Source organism: Bactrocera latifrons, unplaced genomic scaffold, assembly GCF_001853355.1.
Source record: "Bactrocera latifrons isolate USDA-ARS-PBARC rearing strain unplaced genomic scaffold, ASM185335v1 scaffold_44, whole genome shotgun sequence".
Classification (NCBI taxonomy): Eukaryota; Metazoa; Arthropoda; class Insecta; order Diptera; family Tephritidae; genus Bactrocera; species Bactrocera latifrons.
In genome coordinates this window covers 811,695-838,829 of record NW_017537090.1, presented here as the reverse complement: position 1 = coordinate 838,829, position 27,135 = coordinate 811,695, and the positions used below count along the sequence as shown (strand labels likewise).

The following is a 27,135-nucleotide window of genomic DNA, read 5'->3' as shown; positions in this document are numbered from 1 at the left end:
CTTTTTTTTAAGAAATTAGACCTGTTTTTTTTTTTTCAAAAAATACTCCGCTTTAATTTTTAGAAATGTTGCTGAGTTGTCAGCCTGGATAAAAAGCCGTGTCCATTCCGATTAAGCAGACCCGTCTATAGTACCAAATCTATGTATAGTGTTATTTTGACCTTGTTTTTTTTTAGCTATATCTGTATATTCCGGCTGCCTTAACCGGTTTGTAGAACTATTTGTGCTTTCCGTGCTTTATAATTGTAAATATTGCGTCAAACTAACAAACAAAGTTAAACAAATTCGTATTATAAATTTTTTCGCAGTAAATATCAGTATGAGTATGGTTCCCTTGTTACGTATGCATTAGAAATTAAAATGATCTCGCTTACAGTAACTGTACTCAACCGAAACCCACATGCAATTTACCCGAAATGCCAAAAGCCTCTAATAATATTTCTAATTCTCCGCAGTTTGTTTAACGCACTCACCCAGCACAAAAGTATGCAACACACCAGCTAAGTACATTTTTCATATTAAAATTGGGCCTTTTTGTTCTATCGACCCCACTTGAATTTGCAAACACTTGACACAAGCGCGCCCCTCTGTGCAACTGCTATGCTTCGTTGCTGAAGGACACTTCTTGTGAATGAAAGTTCAGAAGAAAAAAATAAATAAATTTCTGCATATTCCACATTCACATAGTCTGCCACCTTAAGCTTACGCATGAGCTTTCATTTAATCATCCCTCGCTTGTGCGTTTGCACCTGTGCTTAACTGGCACCCTTTTTATCATATATTTAACTGCATAGTATGTATGTATATATTTTCTTTATTTGCACACTTTTGTTCGTACTTAGATGTGCGACACACTCACGACACAGTTAACAATGTCAACATTTTCACTACAATTTTCAGTAAAATTTCATTTTAATATTTCTTTCACACAATTTGCTTAACATGCATCCCCCTTCAGTTGCTACTGGCTTGCTTGCTGTTGCTCCCCGGTTTCGTTGTATTTTCAAAATTGTACATGGCTTGTTTTACATTTCATTTTTACATATGTGTGTATGTGTATGTGTGTATGTATGTGTGTGTTTGTAGAAGCATTCACGAACATTTTAAATCCGTTAGGCTTATTTGTTCGCCCTGTTGTTGTGCTTCTGCTCTCGAATTTTTGTCCTTCCAAAAATTATGCCCAACTGCTTGGCAAATCTGCCGCCTTTCGCTGAAATATATACACACACATATGCATATGTGTATTCAAATGTTGATGCCATTTAATTTTCCACCCCTTTCTCGCTCGACCTCCCTCTCCCTCCCGCTGACACTTTTTTGTCATATTGTCCGTGTCCTTCCTGGTATTTGTCATCCTGTTCTGCTTGTCAGCATCATAATCATTAATTAAAAGCCATTTAAGTCAACGACGATTTGTCTTCCACACCCTGCTATCACATCCTGCTCCTGCTAGCTTCTGTCTTCTGCGCACTCATTTCCATTTCCTTTGTGTGCGTGTTTTAATGATATTCAAGAAACGCTTTAATATAAAATAATTTTGTTTTTCCTGGAATTGTTTCAATTTCCTTGTCATTTTGCATTTTAATACGTGATTTCGAATTAATTAATTAATGTACATATGTGTTTGTGTCTGTTGCCCACATTTAGCGCATAATACCTGACTGTATTTGTCAGAATTCACCTTTTTGTTTGGCGGAATTTTCTTATCATAATATCGTTCATTCGCACATTTGGCACTTTTGTTTTGTTCCGCTCATTCGCTGAGTCGACAAAGCTGCGCTTAATTTATACGTATTACCCGCGCTCATTGTATGTGTTTGCGTTTGTTTGTATGTTTTGGCTTTCAGAGTGTGCGATGAAAACTTTTGGGGCTCATTTGGAGGATGTTGAAAATTCAAAATGAATTTTTTCTTAACTTTAAGTGTTCTTTAAAGCATATATACATGTACATAATTAAAGCTCTGTAGCTGTAGTTATAGTTAATTTAATATTTTTGCTGAAAAATAAATACATATCAACCAACTTCTTTATTACGAACTACTGTACAACGAAATTTTAATTTTTCTACACCACGAATTTTTACTCCCTCAATAATTCGAATTTTCATGCATTTTCGTTTACCTTATTTTTTTGGTTTGAAAAAAGGTTTCCCTACAAGGGCAATCGATCAGTTTGTATGACAGCTAATGCTACAGTGTTCCGATAACGGCCGTTCCGACGAGTGAGCACCTTCTTGGGGAGAAAACGAATTTTCAGATCGATGTCTCAAAAACTAAGAGACTAATTTGCATTTTTACAATCTGACAGACCTGCACAAATAAATCCACTCAGCTCATCACGCTGCTTGTTTATATATAATATATTATGACAAAAAAGCATTCGGAAATTGTAAATAAAACTCAAAATATTTAACTATTCATCATTCCTACCAGATGCTATACACGTATGCCAACGATTTTTCCAGTCCTCGAAGCACTTTTCATAAGCACCTTTTGCGATGGCCCTCAGCTTCTTCAGCGTCTTTTGTTTTATCTCTTCGATGGATTGAAAACGGGTTCAACTTAAGTTTTGGAACAAAAAAAACCCAAAAAAAAAAAAATCACACAAAGCGAAATCTGGTCAATACGGTGGTTTGTCGATGGTATTCATTGCGTTTTTGGCTTTAAATACGGTCACAATCGTGGCTCGATGCGATGGTGCATTGTCATCGTGTAAAATCCATGAATTGTTCACCCACAATCCCGACCGTTTTCGCCGGATGTTCTTCCGCAAACAACTCAATATGGCCTAATGGAGGTCCTTATTAACTCTCTGTCCCTTCGGAACATATTCATGATGCACCAAACCCTGCATATCGAAGAGAACAATGAGCGTCGCCTTGATTTTTGAGCGGATTTGACGTGGTTTATTTGGTTTCGGCTCGTTTTTCTCCCCTTCATTTCGCTGATTGTTGTCTGCATGTAAAAGTCATAAACCCATGTCGACGCGGTAGTTGTAAAGCTCTTTATGAATGTGGGAGCGGAATACGCACGATCAAGCATGTCCAATGAGACCTGTTTACGCCATTCTCTTTAAAAAAAATCCAAATCTGGAATAGTCGGACAATAATGCGTTTCATACATAAAATACCCACCAAATTCATTCGAACGGACTCCCGAAAGATATCGAGCTCTCTTTCCATACCTGTAACACTTGCCTGACGATTTTCAAGCTCTACATCCTAGACTTTTTTTTTTAATTTTTATTCAGTTGAAGAGGTCGAAGGTCGTCCAGAACGAGGCATGTCTTCAACGATCTCTCGGTCGTCTTTGAAGGCTTTGTACCACGCGTCGGCTTGTGTTTTTGATAAAATCAAATCACCGTAAGGCTTTTCCAACAGTTGCAACGCTTCTGTTGCTTCTACTATTTGAAATATAGGAATTTGATTACAATTTCCGGGCACTTTTTTATCACAATCCATTAGTAGTGCTGCTCAGCAAGCTTTGTATACAACACAACTAGTCCTTTTACACATATAGTTGTAATCAAAATACATTGTGCAAAGGCTCTGTCTGTCCATCCTTGCAAGCTGTAAACTGAGTCAAAACTAAGATATATTGAATATGTTTCTAATCTCGTCGTGAAAAATCACCCTTTATTTCATCTATATTTTAAATGCCTACAAAGTGAGAGCATGTCTAATATTTCGCTTCACCCGGAATAGAGTGGAATTTAATTGTTAATTATATTTTTTATGAAAAGCAGTTTATTGTATACAGTAGTTTTAAATGTTTTCTAATTTAAATTTATAGCTCAGCACTAATTTTCCCATAAACATCACGACTGAGCCATAAAGTTCACATTTTTTTACTCTAAAAACTGGATTATTACTCATACAAGTATATATTATATGTATGTGTATACATGTGCTGTACAAAGCAACGCATTTCTCGTACAAATTACAACAACAACAACCATACGCGTGTTGCTATAATTTATAATCAGCGACAACAATTGTTAATAATGCGTGACTAAATTGAACATTTCTCACTGACAAGTCTCAAGAAACGCAAGGAAATCATTAAAACGATACCACCTGAGTGCATACAACATACACATTTGCACACTCACACATATATAAACATATAAAAACACTTAACCACATTTGGTTTTTGTGCTGAATTATCAATTTGTGCTGGTTATTTGTTAATTTTACTGCGGTACCAAGCTGGCGGTCCAGCGGAGGGACGAACGGAGAGAAGCACAGATACATAGAGAGATACTAATGTAATACCCAAACAGGCGGTCGGTCAATTAACCAGATTAACCGTACGTCATTTAGGCATGTCAAAAGCATCTGATTGACCGGCCGGCCGGCAAATCACCCCAGAACCTAGACAAAAGACAGTTAACGGCCACTGCGTGTGGAAGAAATCGAGCAAGAAAGGCCGGCGAATGAGTGCATTAAGAGCATTGCGAGAACGGCACGCACTCATGCACATTGATAGTGTGGCATGCAGCATGATTGATTTGCGTTTGTCGTGTGTGAAGCATTTCTATTACACTCAGCCACACATACACATGCACACGCTCTCGCTAAGTGCTCGCATTCAGACTTTTTCAATGCTTAAATAATGACACATTATTTTAGTGATTCTTTATATTACCCTACCTTGCGCCAGTGCTTGCTTGCCTTTGGTTTTTTTTACTTACATATGTTTGCATATAAAACATGTTTTCCTTTGCCTCATATGATTTATCTACATTTTTTTAAATTTTTTTTTATTTGTTGTTCATCATTTTTATACCCTTCAATTTTCTTTTATTGCTCCACACGAAAATGAATGAACCGAGATTACGGCACTAATGCAATAAAAGACAATCAGCTCTGTAGCCTATAGTCTGTCAGTTGGGTGGTGTTCGGCTTCGGGAATTCCATCAAGTGTGGCCCCAGCGTAAAGCGTGAAATGCCGCGACAATGTACGACGAGCATGTACTTGGCCACTCGCGGGCCGTGTCGAGTGCGCTGTCGCTGAGTGATAGATGACCACATACAATTTTATCACTTGTAAGAATTTTCGACGCCGCCTTTTTGGTTTGAGTGATGATGATGCGCTACACTATGTAACACAACGTTATAAAAAGCGTATGCCTTTGAGATCAATGTCCAATTTGCTATGAATTTTAGCTAGATTAGGATTCCAAAACACTGACCTCATCATCATTAAGCTTCGAAGCTTACAGTCAAGCTCATGACTCATACAAAAATTCTTTATACTCTGAGCCGGGTATATTAAGTTTATGGCGAATTTTGCAACACTCAGAAGAAAACGTCGAATAATGTCGATATAAAGTTTGTATATAAATAATCCGGGTGACGATGTGTGGCGATAAGCCCTTCCAGTTCGGTGGAATGGCTGAAGCTATACACTCTCTAGTGTTTAAGTCTTGAACTTCCAAACGCAGGACAGTCAAGAAGGAAGTTTTGAGAGGCTTCCACCTCTTCTTCTTCCATACAGCTTCTGCATATGGCGTCGGCGAAGATTTCCAGTCTTACAGCATGGACGCTAATAGAGCAATGGCCTCTTAAAAGCCCTACAACTGGGGGTTCCAGCTATCTAGTCTATCGGAGAATTCGGCATATGAGAGCACCGATCCGCTGCCATTATACTGATAGCGCTTCTAGTGAGCCCCTCCTTGCGAGGTCATCATCTTTACAATTTTCTGCGATACCGCTGTGATCTTTCACCCATACCAATTTTATCTCAAAGAGGATCGATGCTTTTGATAGCGAGGTTAGGATTGCCTAACCAATCCTGAATACATTGTTAATGAGCTCAAGGATAGTATCTCCGCCCTGCTATCTCTATGGATGGTCACTCCTCTGAAGGAGGCTGCACTCCGGAACAAGATAACTACTGCTACCTTAATGGTTGCAACCTCCGCTTGGAAAACACTGCAATAGTTAGGAAGCGGGCTCCAGACAGTAAAGCTCTCCACCACCCTTCCCCACAAGCTTTAACTCATCGGTAAAGAAGACACTATCTCTCTCCTCTAACAGCTTCTTCCCACTCACAACTCGCTCGCCGGTATATGGGTAGAGAAGTAGCCGCCAGTTTGGCGACGCCGTGATCTATGTAAGTGATCCGGTGTGAAGTCAAAGTATGTGAGGATTTCCGAGTGTTCAGGCACGTGTTCTTTTAGGAACCCAGATTCTCTGAGTCTGATAGCAACTTTCACATTTCTTCAACGAAATGTTTTCCAGATTCACTAACTAGTTTTGGATAAGATGACCTCATTCAAAATTGCTTTGTAGCACAGTGTAGCGCATTAAATTGATTACAAGGAACGGTGTGATGTACAGCATTCGCACTCCTCCCCCACAGCGAAATGATAAATGAATTTCCATTAACTGCGTTTTATGCTAAGGACTGCGGCACAGCCAGCCGGCTCGAAGGAAAATAGCAAGGAATTCTAAAGCAACAATAAAAATAACCACGTCTGCAAGCCAGTTATGGCCAAAATGGTGAGCAAGAAAAAGAATTATAAATGCGGGCACCTCGAAGAAAAAAGAACACTCAGCTCAAAATAAATTATAAGAAATGTGAGCGAAAAGTTGAAAGCAGAAGCTGCGCATTATTACACGTGTTAGATGAGGCAACGAATGAAAAGGAACGTTAAAACAAAAGCAACAGCAAAACAGCGCACGCTGCAGAACATAAGCTGCTAAGCAAGCAGCTTCCACAAATTCTGCCACACTCCGCTTGGTTGTTGTTGGCTGATCGGCGATTGGCTGCCGTGGGTTGTCTGCTCATCGTGCTGACCAACAGCCGGAGAAGCGCACGGGCGACAGCGAGGCGCGAGTTAGTGCCGCAGACAATGAACACTCTGTCATCCATCATGTGAATGGATTTGCCTTGCCGCGCCGCACAAACGCTGATGTAGCAACTAAACTAGCTGCCACAGCCAACGAACTCAAGTGGCAGCTCATATCGCGCGCGGCTAAAGTAGCTGCAGTGCAGTGGTTAGCTAACGCGATTCACCCACACAAACACGCAGCACACAAAACATATTTCGTCAGCGTTTGTGGAGGAGCAGCAGCTTGCAACTGTGAAGTTTTTAAATCACTTTTTGCTGATTTTTATTCTCATTTATTTTGTTGCTGTTGCTGCTGCTGTTGTTGCGAATTTTGCTTATTTCCTCTTTATCCGGTTTTTCGAATCTCATTTGCCACATTGTCAGATCTTTGATTATTTCCACGAATTGTGTTGTGTGCTTAACACAGCGGCCGCTGGCAGCAGGAGGGGGTGTGGGTGTAACGGTGGCGCTTTTGCAGTTGCTGTGTAACCAAAGTTGGCCATTGGCAAGGCATCAGCTGCGGTGACAGCAAATTGTGCACAGACAAATTGTGCGCATATGCTTCGAGTGAGTCATGTTGATATGGCAGCGTATGTACATATGTATGGAAATGTGTTGTTGTGTACGTGAAGTTGTGTTATAGATTTGAAAGCGCTCATCTTGCATGTATTTAACAATAATTACAGTTATGATTTGGCTAACGCAATAGTATACTTATATAAATATTAGGGTGAGCCAAAAAAAAAAAAAACTAATATGAAATGTATGCTTATAATTGCACCTATACGACAAATGTGTTGTTGTATTATCGGTTATATAGTCCTAGTCTAGTTCTAGTAATTTTGGGTTTTACCCCAAGAAGTACGTCATTCACTGAGAGGGAGTCGATGAAGGTGTTCATGGCTCCACTGTAAATGGCAGTCAGTGCATGTCTGAAGTTAGTTGCGTCCGAAGTCTGGTCGACGCATTGTCCTATGTCATCGATGCAGTTGAGGAAGGGCTTTCTGATGCTCCTAGGACGCAGTTCCGCTTCAAGCAGATTATTGCGGAGCTGATTTCTACTAAAACACCACAGCAGAAACTGCTTCGAAAGGAGTTCATTATGCTCCTTAACTGGCAGCATGAGAACCTCACTGTGCAGATGTTCGATGGGAAACATCCAGAGGCATCCCATAACACTCCGGACAGCAGTGTTCTGACATGTAGTTAAGAACCGGTCGGCCGATTGCCTTGCGGGTTGCCAACAAGATTTCTTTGTCTTTTCCCCATGTACCTTGGCAATAATCGTGGTCGAAATTTTAACGCCATCGACTACAATATTATGAGTCTGTACAGACTGTACGCCTTCGTCCAGTTTGTAAACATGGTCGCTGTGGATTTAGTGGAGGGAGAGTGTTAGGTTCCGTGAAGCGAGGAAGCGAGAAAGGTCGAAAGGCCATCGATTCCATTGCCCGACGTACAATCATCAGCGTATAAAGCCAAAAAGGCAATATGAATACCGTCGATCGATCGCCGTATTCCATATTTGGTTTCGTGTGATTTTTTCTTGTTCCTCAAGCTAAAATTGGAACCCGTTTTCAGTCGAACGAAGAGATAAACCTTCGCTGAATGACCCGAAATCCATCCAAAAAAGTATTTATGAAAAGTGTTTTGATTTCCGTTTACCTTTTTTGTCACAATGTGTATTATTTCTAATGATAACGGATTTTTTACATATAAATTTATATAGGATACTTTAAATACACACCGACACCTTTTAAAATTAAGCCAAAAATCTTGTCTTTTACTTCATTATATAGCTTCATTTTAGCCCAAGAATTCAATATATGTTTTGGCTCACCCTAATATATATGCCTCGAATATGTTGGTTCGCTTGACCATGACACCAGCAATTGGCATAATTTGTCGAAATAAATCCAATTTTGATAGATGATGCATAATTGTTGCTGTGATTTCATATTAAAATTTATGAGCAAGAGGAAATTTAAATGTGAGAAATGCTTATTACCATGTATTCTTGCTGAGGCAATGCTTTCTAATTTACTGTATGCCATAGAAGGTTGCCTGCATAGATACATATGTATATGTATATGGTTGAGTATATTCAGTTGACTCTCTTGTAGGAAAAATCACTTTTAGAGATTAATAATGAAACTTAATATTTGATTGAAGTACTAGCTATAGGTTAGGTTAATCAATTTGGCCAATGAAACACGCATAGAATAATTTTGGTCCTTTGCCATACCAAAAGGAGTTCGTTACGACGCGAATACGAACAGACTCCATATCCTCACAATCGATACCTCCTGCAGTGTATCATACCGTCAGGACCCCGGATGCTAACAGTGTAGTCTTGCCAATGCGGTACAAGAGCTGCTCCATTGTTTCCCGGTGTCTTGCTCTAGACATATCCTGAAGTCCTAGCTATAAGTAAAATATAATTATTCTCAATTTTATAGCCCTACCGTCCACTGTGTTCGCAATTCATCGAAGCGTTGAAAATTACGAACGTACTTTCTCTTTACATTAAGCTCAAGTGCCAATAATACAAAAAACCACTAGAAGATTACAAGATGTTCTCAATTATTAATACTGTCTCAAACCATAACCTGTCGGATTTTGAGAAATGATTGGGCCTGCATCCGTATAAAACTGTTCCCACTCAAGAACCTGAAGCCATTGGACTACCATAACTACATTATGAATTTACTGATTTTGGTTCGGAACAACTTGAAAACCATAAAAAATTTAAGAAGAAAAGAAAATCATCTGCTCCGCTGAAGCTCACTTTCATTGGACTGGTGCGGTAAATAAACAAAACTGTCGATTGTGGTGCGAAAAAATCCACCAATTAATTATTCATGATCAACCATTACATTTACCTAAATTGTCAGTTTGGTGTAGTTTTTAGTCTTGTAGAATCATCGGTCTTTCTTTCGAAATGACGCTGGTAACATTGTTACTGTCAGTGGAGAGCGGTATAGATCGATGATAAGCCATTTTTATGGCCACAATTGGAAGAATTTGAACTTGACAACCTCTGATTCCTACAGATGGCGCTACATGCCACACAGCATGTGCAACAACCGAATCATTTGCGAAAAAAGTTTGGAGATTCGATTATTTCAAGAAATTGTGACATTGAATGGACTCCAAGAATTTGTGAATTAAAGCAAATAAACTTATTTTTATCAGGATTATTTGGAGTCTTTGATCTATAGCAATAAACCAGATCCCCTGCAAGCTTTAGAAGTCAATATTGGATGTGTTATTCATGACATACGTCTTGATTTAGTGGGAAAAGTACTCGAAAGTTGCGAAAACGAAGTCAACAGTTCCTGCAAATGAAATCATGTAGGCAATTTGAATGAAGTTATACTCAGAACTTAGCTGTTCGGATATTAAATAAAAAACATTTGAACTTCCTTAACATCATATCAGTCTTATTAGAAATCCCTGTACAATTAATTCAAATCCTGAGCTTTTCAGCCATATTTATTTAAAAAATTCTATATTAGATTGAAATCTCACAGAATCCATATTTAGAGAAATTCTGCTTTTCGGAAATAAATTACTTTAAAGAATGTTATTTAATTTGCATTGAATGACCATTTTTTCTATTTCTTCACAACGGCATTACTAACAACCATTCAAAGGTCAGCAAAAATTTGATCTGCTTCATTGTGATGAACAACTTTGCAGCCGGAAGCTGGCATTTGTGGCTTCAATTAGCCCTTTAAAGTTTTCTCAATTATTTTCTCGTATTTCCACATTTTTTATTGCATTTTTTCTCCAATTTTTTTGTTTTTATTTTTACAATTTTTTTTTTTTGGATCTCCCCCTCAAAAAATATGTATCTACATCGTTGGATTGCATGATTCATTGTTGCATTTAATTAGCTTGGTAAATTAAAATTCATGCCAAAMGAGTTGTCTGTCTGTCCGTCTCTGTTTGATTGTCTCGTTTACGACTCGACTCGTCCACTGTCCTTTGCAACATGTATTCGGCACGTTGTTAATTTGCGGTCCATTGCTCTGGATTTCAGTCAACTACTGAGTTTTTTTAATATTATTATTATTATTTTTTTTTTTTTTGAATTTAACTTTGTTTTTTTTTTTTTGTTGCCACATGTTACTTGCGCAAATCAAACTTCCACCTTGCTGTTGATTTTGCTGAAAATGTTGGCACTGTTGTTGTTGTAATTGTTGCTGCTATGTTCTCACTAGCGTTGTTGTAATTTTTGTTGTGAGGGTTTTGTTGTAGTTTTTCTTTCAATATTGTCGCTATTGTTGTTGTAGTGCTGTTGTTGTTGTATTTTTGTTTCCCTAATGTTGTTATTGTTTCTTGGTTGTAATGTTGTTGTATCTTTTGTTGCTATTGTTGCATGAGATAAATGTGTTTGTGCATTTCAATTGGCAAATTTTAGATTTTACTACGCCATTCTTCCTTCGGCAAATATGCAACTTGTGCGCTTGGTGTTTGAGTGTGTGTGTTGGTGATGTGTGTTAGTTTAGTGCATTTGTGTGTGTGTTTGCAGCATTTTATTTGCCTTTTAAAATGCTTAGTCCAGCACATTTTCCATTACGATTTTCATTTTTACTGTCCTTGTGTTAATATTATCACATATGCTTATGCTTGTGAGTATGTGTGTGAGTGTGTGAATGTTATTTTATTACTTGTTCTATCGCTTTTTTATTGCTTTCCTTCCTCTTCGGTATAAAATATCGCAACATAAACATTTGTTTAATATTTCCCAGCATTTAAATGTTTAATATTCAGCACTGTTTTCACCTTTTTATTAGAAAATTTGTATGAATCTATGTATATATCGTTCACAACTTGATTTTTGTAAACAAAATTGCAAATATTTGAAATCTTTATTCTTTTTGGTTAATTTGTATCATGCGTATTTACAATTAATGTAAGCACGCTGAAATAAATAGGCTTTGGAAAATTGCAAATGAATAATACTTTGTTTGAAAAAAATTGCTGTATACATTTAGGCGCATATAGCGTTAAAAGCGCACAATACGCAGGGAAGTGCAAATGTGTGTGCAGACATGTATAATAAATGAAGTAATTTAATAAACGGCAAAAAATGCGCCAACAGCGTTGTGTAAATTGTTGCATAATATCAGGCGCTCAGCCACGTGAATTTGTCACTGCGCCGAGTTGGCGTTTTCGCAGTGTGTTAAAGTTGTTGCTGCTGACTTTTCGCCCACGCTCTTCCTGTGTAACACGGTTTCTCGCATTTATTTGTCGTTTTTCTTTTTACTTCGCAATGCCTTTTTACTCACGTGCGCCAGTTTGCCGCTGGCTGCCTCGCAGCGCTTTGAGACGATTTCATGTGAAAATCCTTTTACTCACATTTTGTTGTTGCATATTTTTTATTTTCTCTTTGTTGCTTCGCATTTGTAGCAGCTGAGGAAGCACTCAGCAATTGTTTACAGCCATTATGCGCCTGTCAGTATGCAGCAGTTGCGTAAATACATACTTGCGTGTGTTCGTGTAAGTTCGTTTGTCATTTTTATTTCGGTTTTTAACTACTCTGCCATGCATGGCGTGCGGCGGATACTGTAAATTGTCCGTTGGCGCTTTAAGAGTTAGCGAATGCCTTTAGATACATACATAAATATATATGAACTGATATACATATGTATATGTGCATATGTTTGAGTAGTGCGTGAGTTCATGTGTGTCATACAATGTACATTTACAAATGTGTATTTCTTTGTAGCTCTTGTGTCTCACTATTGCGCTTTTGGCCCGACGACACAATTCCCTCTCTGCTATTTCTTAATCTCTTATTTACTATTTTTTTTTTTTTTTTGTAACTGGTTTTAATAGCATTTTCCTTCCGTATTTTTAGGGTTCATTCGTAATGAGCCTTGTTCAACTCCGTTTGTTGCGTATTCACTCTTTTTAGAGTGCAAAATGTTCTTTGTCTTTAAGCTATATGAATAGAGCTGTCAGCTATCCTTGAATAAACTGTATAAATAAATAAAGTTTATTATTAGTTTGCTGATAATAGTTTGCACTTTTGCCAAAAGAGGCTAGAATCGGGTCACAACTTGCCTTGGTCACTATAAGACTAATATCAAAGTCTTCGAGCTTCAAGTTTCAAGCTTTATACCTTACAGTATATCGGTTAACATATAGGTTATCTTACACAAACTCAAACAACGCCTGTTACTAGCAGTGTATCCTTGTGCCTAATCGGTTTAATACCACTTCCCCTATCCTCTATTTACCTTATATAAGAATTTTCAAGCTCCCAGTTATTTGTAAGCCTTATATAATTTATTTCGTGGTTTACTACTTTTTGAAAGAAAATACATAAAAACTTCAAATTTATTTGGGAATTTTTATTATTATTCGAAAAAACATTCTTTGGCATTTATTTTTTGGAGATTATCTCTTTCAAATGTTGCCCGCAGCTACGTCTCAGATGGTCCATCCGTTGAGTCGACTCAACTGGCGAATGACACGCGTGAAGTTGTGCTCCAAGGCCTGAATCGAATCGGGATTGCCAGCATTGCCTTTAGACTTTACATATCCTCACAAGAAAGAGTCTAACGGTGGGATATCATATGATCTTGGGAACCAGTCGACCGGCTCAAAACGTGAAAGTATCTGCTCACCGAAGCGTTGTATCTTCTTGGAACTTTTCTAGTGCCCATAGAGCGAAGTGATCTCTCTTGGGAAGGTCGAACGACTTCAGTTCTTGCATAAGCTTTACTTTGTACACTTTCCTTACTGGTTTATATACAATAATCGTAGTTTCACACTGAAGAGCCAGAGAATAATTATAAATATTATGCAGAACTCGTTAAAAATCTAGCGTCGGACCACTAGGAGTTCACAAATCATTTCGCCTGCTCGTATAAATATAACTTTAGCTAAAATTCATAAATAAATTGTATTTTATTACTACCTCCAAAGTATGTATACTTTAACAAAACCTCTAGGAAATGTAATGCCACAAATGTCCATGGACAGTCTGAACTGAACTTTTAGTAAATTAATTCATTTTCTGTTTTAGTGTTGCATACTTTAAAGCGCCCAACCATGAACTACCTCCCTTTATAAACATTGCTCCAAACGCCTCAGAGCCGCCTGTGTGCGCCATCGTTTTCGCTTTGTCTCCCTCGTCTAATTTATTATTTATGCGCATATTCGCTTTTATCTCCCCAATTCAATTGAATTGGCGCCACTTAGGCTTAACACGCTGCCCGCAGCTCATGTTACACTTCAACCACTCCCTCTCTTTCTCCCCTACAACAGAAACAATGCCATGCAAGAAGCTTAAAACAATAAATGGAAACATTAATAATTATATTATATGTACAGGTAGGCGAAGGGAGGTTTTTATGTGTCGTGTGTTTGTTGTTTTCGTGTCTCATAATAAATATTTTTTCGGAACTTAAATATATTTTTTGTGTATATATTTTTTTTATAAAACTGCGCCTATAATTGACGGGAGTAGTTCCTCAATTTTTGAGATATCAGTCTAAAATATCGCGCACGTCCTTTTTTCCGCAAGAAGCTACTTATTTGTTGTATCTTAACAATGAAAATCATGTCTTATATGGAAAAAATTTGTATTTGACAAAATATCTTCAAGGAATTTATGATGGATAATCACCTAAGGCAATGGTATAATCTCCGAAGAAATTTTTCGGATCGGAGTGCAAAAGCACACAGTTGCCATACAAACTGATCGGTCAAAATTCAGTCCTTGTATGGAAACCTTTTTTATTTGGCGAGGTATCTCCATAACTTCATGAAAGATATTTTAAAGGTTGTTTAAATGAAGCTTCGTGGCTAGGAAGAACTAACTTAGGTGACCGTTAACCGGCTGCATTTTCCAGCACATGTTTATACATTTATTTGCTATAAAAAATTCATATGTAAAGAGTATAAAACTTGTGTACACCCAAAGTTAACATATTTTCTGTTCTTGTTTTTAAATATTGTACACTTTTTATGCTCACTTTATTTAATTTTGTTTTATTTTATTTTATTTTATTTTATTTAATTACTTTATTTTATTTTATTTAATTAAATTTTATTTTATTTTATTTCATTTTATTTTATTTTATTTTATTTTATTTAATTTTGTTTTGTTTTACTTAATTTAATTTGTTTTTCAGTCACCATTTCGTCCCACTGTGCCATGTTAGCATATGCCTATAACTTCTTCTTCACTCTCCCCATATCTCTCTGTCTCTCTTGGCTGCGCACCGCTTCCTTTCAAAGCCAGGAAATAACCGTATTCTTATTTTTCTCCTTCTGCCTTCCACTCCTTCTTGTCATTCTTCCTCAATACTCATTGAATATCGTGAGTTCGTTGAACTAAACGTTTGGCGTCTTCTTCCACCCCTTTTACCTTTCTAACTGAGTCAGTGCCCCACCTCCAGCTTTGCCTTTGTTTTGACGACAACACTTGCGTATGCCCCGCGCCATGCCGCGCCCTTCTACTGCACACATTCTAACTGTATCCATTCAGTTTGTGTTTCATTTTAACTCCACTTCGCTGCTGAAGTCCTTTCTTTGCACTTCAGCGCGCGCTCGCCTTTATTCATGTATCTACTTATGTGCTTATACTAATACTTACTTCACTTTGCTTCCATGAATACATATGTGAATGTGTGTGTGTCACGTATATGTGATTACCTTTTGTTAGGAGCAAGACGCTGAAGTCAGCGGGGCATCGGCAGCGCGCAGACATCGTTTTGTATTTTGTCGAGTCTTGACTTAAATTGCGTCGCGTTGCAGCGTTAAGCCGCATATTTTTGTTTTTGTACGCCGATGTTTTGTGCTTTTGTGGCGCCATGTAAACAATGTTTTAGTATTTTGTTTACAGTTTTAAAGTTCAAAAAGAAGAACTAAGCCAAGTAAGTTCGCAAAAAGTAGTAAACAAAAACAACACAAAATATGCTGAGTTGAGTGTCGTCTAGCAGACAACAACAAAAGAAATTAAAAAATGGCCAGCAAGCAAGCGCCTAACGTGCCTATACGTACACGACATCCGTACATATGTGCTTCTGTATGTGTTTGTGTGGCGAGACTTCAAAATATTTACGGGCTTTGCAAATGTTTTTCCTTTAGTCGACTCTTTTGACTTGATTTGTTGTTGTTTTCTAAATGTTTACGTTAACTTTTTAGCTTGGATAATTTGATTTAAATTCTTCATACTCACGTGTTTGGCAACTTCTTTCGGCTTGCCTTGTAGTTGTTAATATGTGTGCTTTGTATAGTTGTAGGCGCTTAAGCAGCAAACAATTTGCCACTGTTTGAACGTTTGAGAATATAAACTTAGAAAAGATGGTTTAAATTCTCAAACCTTTTTTTATAATATTCGTTTTGCCTTCAAAATTAAATATTTGTTGAAAAAATTTTCAGAAATATCTTCAATTTTCTATAAAATATACTTACATATAACTAGTTGACTAATTTGTAACATTTAACAAAGAAACGATAAGGAACGAACGATTTAATAAATTTTGACATTTTTTCTTTTTATTTATTTAGTTTTTTATGTTTTTCTCCTTGAGACCAACAAAATCGGTCGAGTTGCATTGAATTAAAAATCGTGTAACTGGCGAATGAATGATGTTTTGCTCCAAGGCATTGATTTTAAACTTTATATATCCCAATAGGAAATAGTCTGATATCACACAATCTTGATGGTCAATTGACCGACCCAAAACGTGAATCTGCTCACGGAAGTGTTCTCTCAATAAATCTATTGATTGATGCGATGTGTGAAAAGTATGCCATCGTTTTGAAACTAAATGTCGCCGAGGTCAGGAGCTTCAATTTCAGGCATCAAATAGTCGGTTATCATGGTGCGTTAATAGTGGCCATTGGTACGTTGTCACCAGCATCGTTTTTAAAGAAATATGAACCGATTACTCCACCGGCTTTTTTGCTTCTTTACATACCCATCAAACTAGAAATGGGCCAATAATGAATGCTGGATCACAAGATGGGTGATGGTGTTGCGAATAGTATGCTCAGAAGGCCGATTATGTTGGCCATAAGCTGAGAGATTGAACGATTTGTGAACTTGGTTCAGATCTTTCCATGATAAAATGCCAAACAAAAAAGGTTATTGAAAAATGTACCTTTGCTTGGATCACAGTTTATGTTTTTCTGCTACAGACCATCAAACCCAGGCTTTGATTTATTTTATTATTCAATATTTATAAATATTAATTAAATCTATTTTAGAATTAAATAATTTTTTACTAAAACATCAACCATGAAATTTCGAAAATATTATAAAAAAAAACATTAATATTTACTTATTCAAATTCATTCTACTTCTATTAACAATTTTTCCTTTGCATAATCTTTACAGGGCAGTCACAGATCCACGCGATGGACGACGCGTCGCACTCAAAAAGCTTCCAAATGTCTTTCAGTCGCTGGTCTCATCGAAAAGAGTATTCCGTGAATTGAAAATGCTCTGCTTTTTCAAGCATGAAAATGTGAGTACAACAAAAAATTTTATTCTACTTAACATTGCTTTATGCACCCGGCACATTGAATAAATTATCCGGAATATAACCGGTATGCTATGTGGTTATGTGTAAATATGCAATGAGAAGCTTTATTCATTGCGTTCTACTGAAAAGTTGCGTTGCAAGTCTTTAAATTTGAATACAATGTTGAAAAAGCTGAAATTTTCAAAGCGTTGAGCGCAAAAGTGCTGAGTTAAGGTATTCAATCTCTAAACGCTGTCGTGAAAATTATGCCAAAAATGTTCCCAAAAAAGAAAAGTTAATATTTTTATTAAAATCTGCTAAAAAATATGGCAGCACTCGCGCTCAGCACTGCAATTTATTGCTACTGCATGCATTTTTAATATACATATGCATACATATATTTACGAATGTACATGCATAAATGAAATTTCCCGTTATTGTAATTTCAAAACGTTTGCATTGCTGCGCTACATTTTCTATTTGCGAAAAATGCCAAATGAGTTTCGTTTTCCCGACACGCGGCAGCGACAGCACGCTCTATTACTGTGCATGCTATTTGTTGTTGTATCTACGTGTAAATGTTTGTGTGCGTGTGCGCATTTGTTTGCTACAATAGCTTGCAATTTAATACACATTTGCAGCGCAATTCGAAAAGCAGCTCGCATTCATCTTTTCAATTGAATTGTAGACTTTATTTACAATTGTATTGCATATCAATAGGCGCATAAGCTTTCACATTACACAAAGCGTTTGCTGCTGTTCGTGCATAGCCGCTTACAGCTCGAAATGCGCCATTTCAACTCATTTGATGTATTGAATGCGCTTTTGCAAGCAAACACACGCACATACACACACATTCCTGCACATATGTACATACATACTTGCAATATAGCGTGCGAACAAATGGAAATTTGTAGAAGAGCGCGCTTAATAATATGAAATTAAAAAAACGATATTGCGTATCATTTGTAGTAGTTTCCGAAAAAGTATAAGAAACATTCTAATTCATCGTTATTGTTTAGGCTCAGTTGACAGTTTTAAAGAATCAATCACATATTCATGCCTATTTAAGAATATGCTCCGAAAGGAAGCATGGAAGTTGCACCACGACAACACCCCGGCTCACACCGCCTTTCTTGTGAACAGCTACCTAGCCAAGGCCGGCATCCCAACGCTTCCTTGGCTGAAAAGACCGATGAAAGGGAACCCAAGCAGCATGCACCTCGGCTCTCAAGGCTATTCTGGAGAATACCTTCCGTGACGCCTTCAATGCTGGGAAATCGCGCTGACAGCTCTGCTTCGACGCCTACTTTGAAAGTTTATATTCTGTTGTAACGATTGGCTCAATAACTTTTTTTTAATCGACTCAGTCCTATTACTTACCGGACATACCCTGTAATTGCTTGGATTATGATAATAGCTTATTCGTTTGCAGATATATCGATTATTGTTCATTATCGATAACTAATTTTATCGATATACATATATATTTGCAGTTGCTACCAGAGAATCCCAGTAATACTTTAATTTTTTCGATATATATACATACAAAAATAGATGCTTTTTTTAATTCTAAGTGCATATAACCCCTTAAAAGAGAGGCTGTTTGGTGTTGTCATTCCAAACTCAGTTGATTTGCTTTTCATCATCAAGAATATTCGAGAATTATTACCATTGCATATATTGCAACAAGAAAAATCGTTAACCTTGGTTGCACCGACGCAATCATACCCTTCTCAAATACAAAATGTTTCTTACAAGAACTTGATTTTAACCGATCAATTAAAATGGTGGCTATATATATTACAATTTTTCGATGTGAACAAATTCTTCGGAGATTGTACGATTGCTTTAACTCTTCAAATGAAAAAGTTTTCCACACAAGTTCCTTATACCGATCGTTCAGTTTGTAAGACATATGTCATGGCATATGCTATAATGGTCTGATATCGGTCGTTCTGTTATATAGAAGATAGCTAGAAAATAATTGATGTTTTGCGCTGCGACCTATGATCTCGCATATATCACATATACTCACAAAGGTCCACAAGTCTGAACAATTCCAGGAGCTTAGATGGATCCAAGGGCTTTGAACCTGCTGTTACAAATCACTGGGCAATCTAGAGTTAGGTGTTCAGAAGTTATCATTTTCATGTTGGACAAATGAGATTGTTCTTCGGGAGAAAAAACGTGTATAAAATTGCAGTTCGATATCTCAAAAACTGAATTGCTGTTTCGGGTAGGGATGGATAACCGTTTGTGGCTAGATCGACTTACCTCGTCATGCTCATGATTTATATATATCGAGACTCAAAAAAAAAATTATTGGCATCAAGGGGGTTTTAACACTTATGTCTTTATTCCTATTAAATTCTGAAAACTCTTCGGTTTACGCTAGCTTTTGGTTCTTAGTGGCCACTTGTCAAGGTTTGGCGCATTGAATACAGTTACTAATAAATAGTATATGAATAAAAACATCAAATCGGTTTGGGGATAAGAAGAGTTTATAATATCTGACATAAAAGAATAGCAGCAAGGTCCATTGTATCATGCAAGATTTCCTTTGGAAATACATGAGATAACACTGCTGCCAGAGAAAATTCAAATGTTTGATAAAATAGTAGTAGACCGGCATATTTCCGTAAACTCCGTACACAAATTTTTTGACATACTTAGTATTCGAGGTCGTCAGCTTTTGTTTAACAAATGACTGGAGAACCGCTGAGCTTTAGTTTATCCCTGCACTGCTAGTGTGAATGATGAATGCGGGGCAGCGGTCTTTCGGGATCCGGACGGGAGTGGTTGTGGGTGTGTTAGACAAGTTCATATTGCTGCTTGACTGATAGACTGTGATGTGGTCGCTGGTTGACTGTCAGCACGCTTACCTAAGGAAAATTGGGTGTGTACGGCAGCTACAACGCCAACAACAACAACAATGTGGACTCGTACAACGCACAAAAGGGAAACCACAGCAATAAAGTTTATACCAACAACAACAGTGATAACCAACAGTAGTTGAGTGCAAAGCGGATGGGCTGGGCGAAACGTGCAACGGAGACAATCAGGTAGGGCAGGCAGGCAGGCAGCCAGTATTTTTGGAGCCCACTCAGCTCGGCAGCAGACAGTAAGTTGTCGAACGGCGCAATCGCATGGGAATGAATTATAAAATTCAATCACATTTTTGAAGGGCTGTTCGCCGGCAAATTTTATCAATGTGCAACACAATGTAATTGCATTTGAGCGCCTATGGAAGTGAGCTTATGTTCGCACACATACACAGCTGCAATTGTGAAGGCAAGGGTTCGCTGTCGTTGGTGGCAGTTCAACAGCTGTTGCAAGTAGCAGCCACATTGTTAATGCTGTTAAATGCGGTTTTATGCTGGAAATTCATTTTGCTGCTCCAACATTCGTTTATGCTCGCATGCATTAGCTTTGCCCGTTGTTTGTTCTTTTCGCTGCTGGCTGCCAGCGTTTTGATTGATTTGCTGAAAAAAAAATCATAAATGTGTTTTTGTTGTTTTTATTAATTTTTTTTTTTTAATTTTTTTTCAACGCTTTTTGGTTTCTCTTGTGGTTTGCTGTGTCGGGCAAGGTTGATTGCACTCCGGGCTCAGCGCTTGGCTCAATTAAGCAGTTGACGCAGCGGAAAAAGCGGTGAAGCCAACACTCACACACACAAACTCCTGCTCCAAAATACACTCTCTCACATACACATGCTTGTATGTGCATTTAACTGAAAATTTATCATCAAATGCGCTGCCTGTCTGTCGGACAGGAAATGCAATAAAATGAATGATTTAAATCCACTAATTTATTTTGAGGGGTTTTTAGTTCTGAATGCATTCAGCACATAGAATTGTATTGATTGCTTGTTACCCGAAAAGCGAAGAGCAAAACTATGTTGTGACCACATTAAATATTAGACACTAATTACTAAGAACTTTCTATTCGACTGGCCAAAGGGCGTGACATTGTGGAAGGGTGTGTAGCATAACTATAAAAATTTACAACTTTTTTGTCTTTTCTATTACATTATTTCTATTACCTTTTTTCTTGTTCACTGAGTTTAATTTTTTTTTTTTCTTTCAAAGTAAAAATGCTTTTTATTTGTGTTTTAAACAACAAACTTCAACATTCCGGATCTGCAGCATCAAATTTAAGTATCTGTCAAGTTTTCGTACTATTTAAGAAAAAAAAATAAAAATTTTGTTTTTGTAGTTTCAGTGTGGTTGTATTTCAATCTTGGATCAGCTTTGCTATCTTCGCGCAATCTTTTAACTTTTTTCATACTTCCGTAGCAAAATTTAATATTCATAAAATACGAGTTTCCATATTATTATAGTTTTGTTCACATAACGGTTCTTTGTAAGTCCCAAAGCTGAAAGAGTCAACTATAAGGTTATATACCCCAAAGTGATCAGGGTGACGAGTAGAGTTGAAATCCGGATGTCTGTCTGTCCGTCCGTTCGTCCGTCCGTCCGTGCAAGCTGTAACTTGAGTAAAAATTGAGATATCATGATGAAACTTGGTACATGTATTCCTGGCTCCATAAGAAGGTTAAGTTCGAAGATGGGCAAAATCGGCCCACTGCCACGCCCACAAAATAGCGGAAAGCGAAAACCTATAAGCCATAAATAAAGATATTAAAGTGAAATTTGGCACAAAGGATCGCATTAGGAAGGGCATATTTCGACGTAATTTTTTTTTTAAGTGGGCGTGGCCCCGCCCCCHACTAAGTTTTTTGTACATATCTCGGAAACTACTACAGCTGTCTCAACCAAACTGTACAGAGTCGTTTCCTTCAGGCATTTCCATATACAGTTCAAAAATGTAAGAAATCGGATAATAACCACGCCCACCTCCCATATAAAGGTTATGTTGAAAATCACCAAAAGTGCGTTAACCGACTAACAAAAAACGTCAGAAACACTAAATTTTACGGAAGAAATGTCAGAAGGAAGCTGCATCCAGGCTTTTTTTGTAAATTGAAAATGGGCGTGGCGTCGCCCACTTATGGACCAAAAACCATATCTCAGGGACTACTCGACCGATTTCAATGAAATTCGGTATATAATATTTTCTTAACACCCTGATGACATGTTCGAAATGGGTGAAATCGGTTCACAACCACGCCTTCTTCCAATATAACGGTATTTTGAATTCCATCTGATGCCTTCTCTGTATAATATATACATTAGGAACCAATGATGATAGCGGAATAAAACTTTACTGATATCGAACACGAAGAAGTCAGTGCCTAACCTAACCTAACCTAATTTTTCACCGAAAATATCGGTAAATTTCTCAGATATTTTCATGTAATTCAGAGGACATCATTTTTATACTCTCGCAATAAAGTTGCTAATAACGGTATATATCGTCAGATATATGGTTAAATATACCAAAGTGATCAGGGTGACGAGTAGAGTTGAAATCCGGATGTCTGTCTATCCGTCCGTGCAAGCTGTAACTTGAGTAAAAATTGAGATATCTTGATGAAACTTGTCATGCGAGAGTATAAAATGTTCGGTGACACCCGAACTTAGCCCTTTCTTACTTGTTTATGGTTCATTTTGTAATAAATGGATTTCTTTGACATGAAAACCGTTAGAAAAACGTAGATAAAGGTAAATTTTTCCACTTTTAGTGTAAGAGAATAAAAACCGATCACATCCGAATTTTTGCATATATAGTAAAAGGTATTATTGAACTGCAAAATAAAAATTATTTGATGTAAAAAACAAAAAAAAAAATCGCAGATATACATATCAACGATCCCTTTGATTGGCATTTTTTGCCACCGTCAACTTCCTGACTAGGTTTCTTATCTGAAACAAAAAAGTATTTTTTTTTTAATCAAGAAGCTTTTATCAAGTGTATAGTAAAGGGATTTTGAGAATTTCGAAAAATTGGCGATGTAGACCTGGATTTTCTAAATACTGCCATTTCTACCCTTGCTTTTCAACATCAAAATAATTAAACCACTTTCAAAATGCCATTTTTCTCGGAAAAGCGCTCTATCACGCACTGCAGTATAAAAGTGTCTATAAAATACGCTTTAGTTCAAGTAAATCGATTTAATATTTCGCTCGCAATTTGGAAGGCCGGATAAAAAACTTGGTTTCGAGGAAACGAGCCTAAAAGTTTTGGTACCTATACAGCCGCTGCATGAAGTGCACTGGTTCTGAGGCCGATTTCATTGAAACTATTCGGAGTATACCAATGAAACTTTGAGATTATATTTTTGAATAGTTTTTCAATTGATTAGAGCGAAAAAAATGTAAGTTTTTTGAAAATTCTGGGTGCATAACATTTTTGATTTTTAAATCAGGCTAATAATCGATAATGGATACCAATCGATAAAATCGTAATACATTTTTGCTCAAAAAATACCATTAAAATGAATCTATGTATGGTTTTGGACCGCTATCGATATTTAACTTTGCTATCACTATCCTGCTAATATCGTAGACCAGAAGCAAAATACTTCGTTTATCGTTATTATGAGTGGATTCGATGGATTTTTACATCATTAGTGGCAAATAAAAATTTACAACTTCTGTGTGCAACAAAGTTGTGCATTGCATATAAATAAAATAACCCGTATTTAAAGATGTGCCCAAAATATATATGTTTTTGAAACGATTTTTTTTTAAATATAGTAAAAGGTTTAACTTTTTACTTAAAACTAAATTATTTTTGTCATTTGGCCGCAACTGCGGGGAAAATGGCATTACTCAATAGCTGCAAATGAGTAAGACAAAAAAATAAATAAAAATCAACGGTGAATAGTAAATAATAATAAAAATAGTTCATTACGTTGCGGCCGTAAAAGTAATCAACATCCGTTAGACCTGCGGGTTCGTAAACAGGTCAGGTCTTAATCGATGAGTGCTTAAAAATAATACAAACCCAACACACACATACACACGCGCGCGCAAACCCATAAAAACAAAGCGTCAAGTTACGTGCATGCAACACAGATAGTAAAATACAAAAATATGTAAACAACAACAACAAGCTTTGTGTTTTAGCCGTATGTTGCAGCAACCTGTGCGATTCCATATATAGTATTTGCAGCCAGGCAGCCACTGTGTAAAAGCTAGCGCATGAATGAATGGACGCATTGTACCACACACACACACACACGCACACACATGCACGTACAAAGCTATTAATGTAGAAATTTATGTATATCCGTGCAGGCACCTTTCACACAGCGCGCCAAACAGAACACTTGCCACAAGGCTGTTGCGGCGGCTGTTGTTGTTGCTGCACTCGTTGAATGTTGTTGTTACACTCGTCGAATGCTGTTGTTGTCGTACTTTAGTTGTTTTGCTGCAGCAGCGCCGCAAGTTCACCACTAAATTCTTATCATTGTTGTTGTTGTTATTTTTTTTCTTGCGTTCTTTGTTTTTGTTTTTGGTTTGGTTGCGCGCTCATCTTTATGCAGCACAGCAAATCCAATGGGAAGCGCCATTCTGCATGCAAATGTATTTGGCTTTTCATTTTGTGTTCTCTGCTCCTCACTTTGTTATTTATTTCACTTTTTTAAATGCTATTTTTGTTGCTTTTGTTGAAATTTTTCGTTTTTTTGTTTCTGTCTGCCACACGTATTTGCTATTTGCTGCTGCATGCATACATCAATATATGTACATATGTATGTATATATGTTTCTTATTTTGTTGTTGTTGCTATATTGTTTTACTTCATTACGACAAGCTGAGGTGAGACCATGAGATTTATGTAGAATTGTTTTGCTGCGAATTGAAAATTCCTTTATCAAATTGGCTCGACGGCAGCGAAGTTTACTGGACTCTGCTCGGCATAGCCAAACTCTTTGGCTTTTATAATACCATACTTTAGTATATATCTGTTTATACTGTGTACTTTGCTTTCTGATTGGCATTTGTTTAAATACTCTGATACTCTGTTCATTCAGAACAGTTTTAAAATGGCCGAAAGCGATTAGTTGCAGTTCATAATATTTGTGACTTTATTCGAACCAAAGACTGATGCTTAAGGCGGATAGCTAAAGTCGCCAGAAAAGTAAATATGATAGCTTAGATATGATGAGATATTTTCTCAAGTGGTAAAGGGATTTTTTTTGATAATTTTGAACTAAAGTCTTGGGTTATGTGAAGCAGCTAATACAAATAGGTATTATTTTCCCTAGGCTGAACTTTTTTGAAAGATTTCTTTATTAAATCTAGCATGCCATTTTTCTTTCGAATCTTTCGAACATCGATATTAACCCGAAACCTGCGAATATTCATAGAAATTACGCTTCACTACTTCGAATTACATACATAATATTACATATGTTCAACATTTTCGAGTTCTGCGATCAGATATAAACCAGTTTTAACCAATACTAAAATTTTGTTTCACTCATGTTCCAATGTATTTCGTGTTTCATTCATGAAACTATAAATTGCCAAAAATGTTGTTACGTTATTTTGCATTTCAGGTGACGATATGTAATATATGTATAACCAATAGGGATCGTTTTTTTTTCGCACATATTTCAGACCTAGCAGAACATACTTAAATTCTAATCGTCGGACATGCTTTATTCCATCCATATTCTTCTAAGAAGCTCATGTATGCGCCTTATCAATTCTTCGCCGCCGTGTTTGAATACCTCGGGCAGCAAATAATCGCCTACCCTCGCTTTATTATTCTTCAGACGAATAATTGCTATTCGAACTTCTTCATGGTCGGGCAATGGAAAATCTACTTCATCGTCATTGATTGGGTAATCGAGCTCACTACCAAACAATTCCCTCCACAATTTCAGTATGCTCTGGTCATCAGTCACTAGATCACCACTCGGCGTTCTTCAAGAGTATGCTCCGGTTTCTTTAGCCGGTGCACGTTTTCCTAGAATATTCGAGCTTTAGCTCTGTCTTAAGCTCTGCGTACTCACACATTTCGGCATCTCTCTTTTTTGTCTGCAAATACGTCTGGCTCCGCCTTTCAACCTTCGTTGGTGTCTAACGTGTTGTAGTCGATTGTAACGCTGTAAGGTAGGCAGCCTGTTTTCTCTCCACTGCGACACAGCACTCCACACCGTACCAGTTCTTTTGACTTTTCCGAAAACCTATGGTTTCGTTTGTAGCGGAACGTAAGCAGCTTTAAATGCCGTCTAACAGTTCCCTTATACCGAGTTGCTGAAGAGTGCAAACGTAGAGCAGAAAATCGTTCGGCTGTCTATTGTGATATCAGCTTCTCGAACTGTTTGTCGGTTGGCCCATAATTCCGGCCTCTTTTACGAATAGCTTCGTTCAAACGAGACATAACACTCAAATAGTATTTTTTGTTGACAGTTTGGCCGATCGGTAGGAATTTGGAGTGCACCACACCTCGCTTCGGCTCACTTTTGCTGCGACATTCGACCGATTGAGGTTCTGTTTCGGGGTCGTAAGCATAGATCCAAAAGTTGTCGTCAGAAATAATACCATTCATGACATCCTGGTAGTCGGAAAGTATTGTTAACGCGACGCTGTTTTTAAAAAAAATTTATTGATTTGGGAACCAATCGTGCGTTCACTTTTCCTAAGTTCGAATGAAATTTCAAAATGCTTTTCATTGAGCCTTCCGATATTCCAACTATTCAGTAAGATCTCCCACTGTTAATCGTCGATTCTCAAGCCCCAATTCCTTCACCTTATTGTCGTGTTGCTCATCACTTGATGTTGTTGGCCGTGATCTGCCGTTAACTCTTTCTCGATTCTTTTTATACTCTCGCAACAAAGTTGCTAAAGAGAGTATTATAGTTTTGTTCACATAACGGTTGTTTGTA

At 37.3% G+C, this 27,135-nt stretch overlaps 1 protein-coding gene across 3 annotated transcripts in view; it reads left to right on the top strand.

Moving 5' to 3' along the window:
• LOC108972935 (serine/threonine-protein kinase NLK2) overlaps positions 1-27,135 on the top strand; it is a 255,837-nt gene that overhangs the window by 195,449 nt on the left and 33,253 nt on the right. For all 3 annotated transcript variants that reach the window (XM_018939866.1, XM_018939868.1, XM_018939867.1), the window contains exon 3: positions 17,204-17,333. In XM_018939866.1, coding sequence (XP_018795411.1) covers positions 17,204-17,333 — 130 coding nt within the window. The remainder of the gene's footprint in view (positions 1-17,203; positions 17,334-27,135) is intronic.